Raw genomic sequence first — 8,620 nt, forward strand, 5'->3', positions numbered from 1 at the left:
GTGTGTGTGTGGAGGGAGGTCTGCCACAGATAATAGAGGAGGCGGAGGATGGGGGAGACGAGTGGTGAAATTATTTCTAAGTTTATGACTTATTTAATTTTATTTATTGTTTTTATCGTCCTGCAGGCTCTGAGAGAAAATTAATTTGAAGCTGAGTTTTTGATAAAAATCATAGATTACTCTAAACGTCTGTAAACCTGCAAAGTCAGGGAAAATCTGTCAGTTACAGACATTCTGTTCACGTGAGCAGCTGTCATCCTCCAGACGCACGACGGAGCGCGAGTCTGAGTCGGCCAATCGCTTCTTTCGACATTGATCAGCTGACTGATTTAAATACATCTTAACATTCATGAAGTACTTTGCATTGACTGTTTATGGTTGAATGTGGGCGTGTAGAGGGTAGAACCTGAGGCGGGACCTCGTGCACAAACTCTGACGTGCGGCTGTGATCTAAAAAGTGAATGTGCGCAGAAACGTGCGTACGTATGGTTTTATARATCTGAATTTTTTTTGGCGTACACCGTTTTCGCCTTTTGGCCGTACGTTCATTTTTAGTATGTTTTCCACGTAATCCTTTGTAAATCTGACCCCTGGTCTTTGTAAAACCCCAAGAAAATTTTGGACTCACCGCTCTTGGAGGATCATTTAACTGATTAATTTGGCATAAAAATAAAATAATATCACAGACAGGCCACAAAACTAATCAACATTTTCTATGACTAACATCCTTTTTGCAAAGTTTCCATCAGTTTCATTTTTTATTTCTGTTGAATAAACAGTCAAGCCAGTAATTGATTTTCATTATATTTTCATTGCTTTTGTCAGATAATTTTATTAACAGTTTTATTGTTTTATTAAAGATTTTTATAACTTTAATAAAAGGTAATACCAACAGCTGAGTCTGAAGGAAACTTTTTATAAAAAAAGTGGCGAAATCATTCTGCCCTGATAAACCACCAGCTAAATAAAAATAATCTTGTCCATGATGACTGCAGCTGTGTGAGAACTTGTTCTGATGCGAAACGGACCTCTTACCCTGATCTGAGACTGGACCCTGGAGATGCAGCTCTACGTGGTCCTGGAGGACAGAAGGACTGCTGCAGACCAGTGAGCACAGCGGACACGAGAACTGAGGCTCTGCTACAAAAACACAACAGTTCACCGTGAGTTCTGAACATAGGATCAGTTTTTACACAACACCAACAGCTGCAGGGTACCTTTACTGGGTTCAGAGTCCACTTCTTGCATGGGCCCCTTCCAGAACCTGGCCGAGGGTTCAGGACTCTGTTCTTGTAAAGAAGCAGCCCCCCCAGATAACAAACACCCATTCTGAGTCGTGTGCTTCTGCCCGGCTTTTAGTCTGACTGAGGAACCTGAACCACATATGGACTGATCCAGACCTGAACCGCATGTCGACTGGCCTGAGCCTGAAACAAACATGGACTGACCCGGACCCCCCTCTCTGTCCTGGTCTTCAGGATGTGCAGACAGAACGTGGACCCTGAGTTCATCAAAGGACACTCCGGACAGCGAACATAGAGGACAGTGCGGCTCACGCTCCAGGTGGCTGAGGAGGAGGTGGGTCTTCATGTCCTCCTCCAGCAGGAGTTCTTCACCGCAGATCTCACAGGTCAGCATGACCGGTACCTGCTAACACCAGAACTTCAGGTCACTCTCAGTTACAGAACATAGCAGAGTCAGATAACTACCAGGTGAAGAAACACAAGTGACCTGTGAGCTCAGATTTGTTCATGACTTCATCRTGTCAGAGAACAGACCCTGCTGTTGGATCACAGGTATCTCAGTGACCAAGTTATGTCACTGCTTTGGTACCTGATTCAAAGATTAATGAGAACATAAAACATTGCTGGATTCATGGTGCTTTGATGGCAAATTTGTGCAAAATATAACAAACCAGTGACCCCCAACAGAATATAAAGATATCTTTGCAGCACCAAGATAAACTAAATTCAACTTTTCTGCACTCCTAGAGACTCCAAGTACACAATAAAATTTATTTGTAAATGTAAAGAAAAAAGAAAAAGCCTAAAAGTATGCATTTTGCATTCTTTAAGGAACAGATATCACGATAAAGTGGTTCATTTCATGCAGAGTTCAAGCTGTTYACGCTTTTGGCCAAAAGATGGCGCTAAAGACTAAAACCGTCTTGAAAAGCGTCTAGTAAAGAATCCTTTTCAAAAGGAGCTTCAGAAAAGCTTAACTTGACCATTACTACTTTAAATAAATATAAAATTGGCATACTGTCACATTATAAGTTCACAAATAATAACAATAACGTACATACGAAAAACGGGTTCAACTCAAGCTACCAGCGGGTTTCTTCTTTCTTTTCTCTTCAAAACGCCTAACGGAACGAAGAAGAAGACATCACTTCCGGTACAGACTTTCAAAACAAAAGCCCAGAATAAAATAATTTATGGTCAAACGCGTTCATATACGAGCAGACATGAATAAAAATTAACTAAGATTATTTATTTTCATAAACTAAAAAAATGGTATATTTCTGTTGTTTATCTGAACAAAACTACAATACGTTTGGTTAACGATGTGGAGTCGGCTGACGGAACTGACGTCAGTGTTGTTGTCGCGCGAGGACTGCTGGGAAAGTGTCGAGGAGCACGCCATTTTTGTTTAAGAGGCAAAAGAAACAAACATCTTGGGTTGTTGTTAGTTTCAGCCACAGGGTGAGTACCAGGAGGAGGTGACGAGGTTCGGTTCGGTTCGGTGTGTTTTGGACTTGTTAGTTTCTCGAACAGTTAGATTGGTTTGTAAGTAAACTAGTTGGTGATCAGATGACTCCACCAAGGTTTGACCAAACAACACATTCTGCTAGTTAAAAGGTTATTTGTGTTTTTGTTGGTTAAACATTTTCAGGTCTCTTGTGTGTATCCTGGTTGTTTGTGGAGTTAATCAGGGTTAACCACTTCATCCAGTCGGATTATTTACTGCCAGAAACAACTGAGCTGCAGGTCGATTTCTAACTAGAATATTATGGTAACTTTATTAGTTATATATTAAAACATATTAGTTTAAAAAGCCTAAACTAAGCTTTCATGAACTGTAAGCAGGTGTTTGGGTCCACCTGTCCACAAGTCTTAAACAGTGTAATCTGACACCGATGACCTTTGACCTTAGAGGTCACCTCTAATCTCTTTGGAAGATGTTCTGGACTCTGGTTAACATCTGCATTGTTGTCTGTTCAGTTGTCCTCTTGTGGACACGTCCTGGGAGGTTGTCTCTGACCTGTGTGCAGCTGTAGTCTCAGGGAGACAGTCTTATAGTCTACCTTTAAAATGTCAATCATTGAGACACTCAGGTGTCCTGTCCTCCATGTTCAGTGTGTTACACACCATGATACCAAAACAGCCCTGTGACTACCAAACAGACAGACTGACGTGTTAAAGCTGTCAGGTTGTACATGTCCAAAGACAGACAGATGTGTCTTACAGGTCGTAATAGTTGTGAGGACCAACAGGAATAAAACAGACATTACGCGATCATCTCCTTTCAGACACGATGGCGAGTCCGAGAAGAGAAAACTACCGGATGAAGAGTTACAAGAACAAAGCCCTGAATCCTCAGGAGATGCGTCGAAGAAGAGAGGAGGAGGGAGTTCAGCTTCGTAAACAGAAAAGAGAAGAGCAGGTAAACGAATGGTCACCTCTCACCAGGTGACTCTTAACTGTGAAATGTTTGTTCTCAGCAGAATGTCGGATTTGATCATATTGATTTATACCTGAACATCAAACCAATGACAGTTTMCTCCAGCAGGAACACTCTGGTCCTTTTAAATAAGTGGTTAGATCAGTGGTTCTCAAACTCACCCTTCAGTTCAAAACTGAAACAAAATGAATCAACTCTTTTTATCACCACCATCAAGAGGAGGAGGATGATGATGATGATGTTAAACTTCAGTCATAAGGAGCTACCACCCAGACCACATTAATGGAACAAGAGTGGAAAGTTTTCAATACCTTGGAGTCAACATCTTGCAGGACTTGTCATGGGGCTTGTTAATGTCTCTACCACCTCAGACATATAAGGGCATTCAGACTGCCCTCCATGGTACTACACACTATCTGCTCCTGCACCATCGAGAGCATCCTCACGGGGAACATCACAGTCGGGTTTGGAAACGGCACGCAGCAGAACAGGCCGGGGCTCTGAAGAGTGAGACGATCAGCAGAGCGCATCACTAAGATGGAGTTTCCTGACCTGTAAACCRTCTACAACAAGAGGTGCTGGACTGAAGCCAAGGAGACGGTGGAAGACCTCAGTCATCCCAACAATGGACTGTTCTCTCTGTTCTGTTACTCTCAGGGAACCGCTTCTGAACCCTGAGGCTGAACACAGAAAGAATAAGGAGGAGCRTCTTTCCACAGGCAGTGTCCTCAACACAGACGGAGTCTAAATAACTACCTCATTACACTTTGAAGTGTAATATTTCTCTATGCAACACTGTTACAACTATGCACGTCCCTTCACTTTTGGTTATGTTTTACATTTTRTAGTGTTTTCTGCTATATTGTCTTTCACATTTTGCACTCTTGAGCTTTAATTTTGTTTTGTTTTAACTTAAAATTGAACTCGAAATTGCTACATCTCACACACAATACACGAAAACAATGATACCRAGTATCTCATTACTTTCTGCTGTTGTTACACATTTTTATAGGAAACGCTTCTACGACACTACTCAAAAAGATTACACAGTTGCTTTTTCTCTAACTTTTCAAAATTCATTTTACCTTTCACTTACGTTGTACATTATACAATCGTGCGTTTTAAAAAATACATTATTTTGCACCATCTGCATTCTTTAATTTTGTTTTTTTTTCTTTCACTTGATTTATTGATTAGATTTTGATTTGTGAACCCCTCTATCAAACTAGAATGAGCTGGTCTAGAAGCTWGAGGGTGTGARRCGACTCATTTGGATTTAAAGAGACAGCCTCAAAATGAGATGATTTGAGACAACTCAGAAAAGGGGCGGGGCTTGTGGAGTTGCAATAAGGAGGAATTCAGACCAAAGCATTGCAGTTATACTTTTATGGAGCCCGCGAGGGGACATGGGAAATTCTTTTTTTCTTTTGTGTTCCCTCGCAAAAGTCGTTTATCACTTTTGTGCCTGCTGGTTTATTAACGAATTCACATGTTAACCATTAGTGAGTTAGCCTACTGCTTTAATTCAGCTTCAGAATGAATATATCACACAACCACACATGGAAGTATGTCATATGCTGATATTTTAACACAGTGCAGCCACAACATCAATGTCAATTTCACGAACTTGTGGCGACTCATCCTGTTTTGGTAACCGGACATTTCAAAATAAAAGTCTGATTTAATTCAGTTCATATACAAAAGCTTTTGTATGGGAACACAAAACAATTTTGCGAGGGAATGCAAAAGAAAAAAAATCCCCCCATGACCCTCGCGGTCTCCGTACACTTTAGACCACAACTGAAGGATTTAAATGTGAAAAAGAAGGATTGAAAAGCATCATAAATCTGCTTTAAAACAAATCTTAGCAATAACTGTTAGAGGTAACACTGTCTTTCTGTTTGTAAAATATTTAAGAAACCACTAAATGGATTTTAATGAAATTTTCAGAAGGCAATACTCTCAGCTACTACCACACCGTATTTCACTCCAGCACATGAAAAGCTGGTTGARTTACAGCTGTTTGTGTGTTTGCTGAGGTTGCTTAGCTTTAGCAGCCATCTTTATTCAARGTGACTTCCAGTATTATTCAGTTGTATTAAAAAAGGGAGATATTTTGCTAACAGAGAGATGAGTTTGCATTGATCAAACCTCTGATTCTTTTACCACTAAAGTTGTGGTTCTTTCAGTCCTGACAGCTCGGCAGGTAGCCGTCTGAGAAGTTAGACAGAAGGTTTGATGATGTGATTTGAAGCAGAAGGCTTTGATTTATTCTGTCCTGTGGTTCTCGTCGAGCAGCTCTTCAAAAGGAGGAATGTTTCTGTGGCTTCAGCTGAAGACTCCATGCTGGACGGCCCCATCCAGGACCCGGACATCAGCTCCACGGTACCTGTCACAGGTGTAAGTGCCGCGTCAGTCGTTTGATCAGGTTGGGATGTTTGTTGGAGCTCTGTCCTTGTTTGATGTGGTTCTCATGTTGACTGTGTGCAGGAAGTGGTCATAACAGCAGACATGCTTCAGATGATCTTCTCTGAGGACGCAGATCAGCAGCTGATCGCTACGCAGAAGTTCAGGAAGTTACTCTCCAAAGGTCTGACATCATTCCTTACTGGAGGAGATGGTGCCTTATTTTACAGATGATCAAGAACAGGATTTATTTTACATGTGAAACCAGATGTTTACACACAGTGAATTGTTTCTCGCTGACTGATATTAAATCAGATTAAACTTAACCTGTTTCAGGTCAGTTAGGATTCCCATGATTATTGTCATTTTCTAAATATCTAAAAATTGAGATAATTTTTTTCTTCATAATCACAAGTTTACATACTGTAAGACTGCAAACCCTTCAAATAAGAGAAAGCTCAGAAGGTGATGCTATGATGGTGAACATGTTTTCAGACAGTGACGTGTGTRAAACAAGCTAAAAGAAAAGCTGCGGACCTCGTGAAGAAGCTGCTCAGAGTCTTTAAACACAGAGAAACAAGTTCTGAATCTGGACCARCACTGCCTGACAGGACACTCATAGAGGAAGCAGTTATTACTCCTGAAGCAACATTAAGACAGACAGCAGGTTGTAAACACACAGGGACAAAGACCTGAATGTTTGGAGACATGTCCTGTGATCTGTTTGGTCATGRTGTCCATTAAGTCCAACCAGCTGTTAGAAGCTCAGGGAAGGAAACCCGAAACGTTTGACCCAAACGTACAGTTTAAACGCTACGCTGCTAAATATTAAGTGAACTGATATAAACTTGGGACTTAAAGTAATAAAATTCTCTCTTATTCAGGTATTTAGCAGAATGACTGACCTGAAACAGGAAGTCTCGTCTCATTTAATCTCAGAGAAGCAAATTTTAACTCTATCATTACTCAACATAAGATGATCTTAGTTTAAAACTTTAGTATGGTGTTCTTTCAATAAATTTATTTAAAGTGGGCCTATAATGGGGGTCTTAGCACAAGTTAGGATCCATCTGTGGGCTATACAAAACATTGTTCATTTGATTTAATTCACAAAAAGAATATCAAATAATGAAATTTCACCTTTTCAGTTCTTCCTGTTCTTCAGCTCTCTCCAGAACGTGCTGTATGCAGAAGTTGCTATGGAAACCCCCCCTCCCCATCCCCTCATCCGTTTGTTTACATTAGCTCCGCCCGCCCCCCGGCATGGTAGAAGTTTCCAAAGTGAAATTATTTTCACAAACTACAGCTTTCTTTGGCAATATTGTTAGAACGTTGTCATCAAAGATAAAAATAAAATGAATCCAGGCATCTCTGTTCTCTGTGGCTGCTGTAAAAACAGAACTGTCGTCTTTTGAGGATGTGGGCGGAGCTTCACCTCGGGTTGCCTCGTGAGGAGCAGGACTCTGGTTTAGGTTGCTAGGTGACTGTTATTGTGATGTCAGAACAACGTGCTTTGAGAAATACCGTGTTTCCAGATACCTAAAAATACATGTAATTACAGCTAAAAAATGGCTGGGTGCATTTTTTTGGTGTTTAGACTGCTTCTCTAAGCAGTAAAGACCCAAAAATAAGTTTAAAAACATGAAAAAAGTGAGTTTTGCATAATAGGCCCACTTTAAAGATAAAACCATTGAATCAGTTTGATCTAAAGYAGAGTCTTTTTGTAAACCCTGTTTGGTTGTGAGATGACATAACACGAGGCGTGTGTTTGTGCAGAGCCCAACCCTCCAATCGATGAGGTCATTTCCTCTCCTGGTGTTGTTCCTCGTTTCGTCGAGTTCCTGAAGAGGAAGGAGAACTCCACGCTGCAGGTGAGATCTTCACACAGCTGGTACCACAGACCAGGAGCGGGTTCTACATCTAATCCAGGGTTTATTTCACCAGTTCAACTAACGCTAATCTGAACTGAGCTCAGGAGTTCTGCCTCTGGRTTTGTTGGGGTGGAGCATCAGAGGAGCAGTCTGATAAAATACAATAAAATGAAATAGAAGAGAAACATTGAGTTTAATTTATCCTCTCTAAATCTGAACAGTACTTGCATGATCTAAGTTGTGTAAAATATCAGTTTTGATRTGTAAACTTTAAAAGGAGTTGAAATAAGTGTGACATCATCACAGTGTAGGGCTGGGTTTTCTGACCCACTCTCTGTTTCTGTGTTGGCCTCAGTTCGAAGCAGCCTGGGCTCTGACCAACATCGCCTCTGGAACCTTCCTGCACACCAAGGTTGTGATCGAAACCGGAGCCGTGCCCATTTTCATCGAGCTTCTGAGTTCTGAGTACGAGGACGTCCAGGAGCAGGTGAGCCGATTTACCCCCAACTTCATGTTTATTAGACTCCGATGGATCCAGGTCAGAACAGCAGGACTCTGGGGCACACCTCCAGATTACAGTTCTGGGGTAGGATTTATAAAACTGGCGTATGCCCAATTTGAGCCTAGAAACTTGCGTACGCCACTTTGTACGCCAAGGT

General features: G+C 41.2%; 2 protein-coding genes across 2 annotated transcripts; one reads left to right on the forward strand and one right to left on the reverse strand.

Annotated features, from left to right (window-relative positions):
- Positions 1-1,035: 1,035 nt before the first annotated feature.
- LOC106537241 (zinc finger with UFM1-specific peptidase domain protein) lies at positions 1,036-2,351 on the reverse strand (the record flags this gene model as incomplete). Its single annotated transcript, XM_014034627.1, is given in 3 exon segments — positions 1,036-1,140; positions 1,218-1,650; positions 2,331-2,351. Coding segments are annotated over 2 exon segments (526 nt in total), but the record flags the coding sequence as incomplete, so codon positions are not given.
- A 263-nt stretch (positions 2,352-2,614) lies between these two features.
- On the forward strand, positions 2,615-8,448 carry LOC106537244 (importin subunit alpha-6; the record flags this gene model as incomplete). Its single annotated transcript, XM_014034629.1, is given in 6 exon segments — positions 2,615-2,705; positions 3,533-3,666; positions 5,983-6,084; positions 6,175-6,274; positions 7,867-7,961; positions 8,317-8,448. Coding segments are annotated over 5 exon segments (558 nt in total), but the record flags the coding sequence as incomplete, so codon positions are not given.
- Between the last annotated feature and the right edge of the window lie 172 nt (positions 8,449-8,620).

Source organism: Austrofundulus limnaeus, unplaced genomic scaffold (genome assembly GCF_001266775.1).
Source record: "Austrofundulus limnaeus strain Quisiro unplaced genomic scaffold, Austrofundulus_limnaeus-1.0 Scaffold2198, whole genome shotgun sequence".
Taxonomy (NCBI): Eukaryota; Metazoa; Chordata; class Actinopteri; order Cyprinodontiformes; family Rivulidae; genus Austrofundulus; species Austrofundulus limnaeus.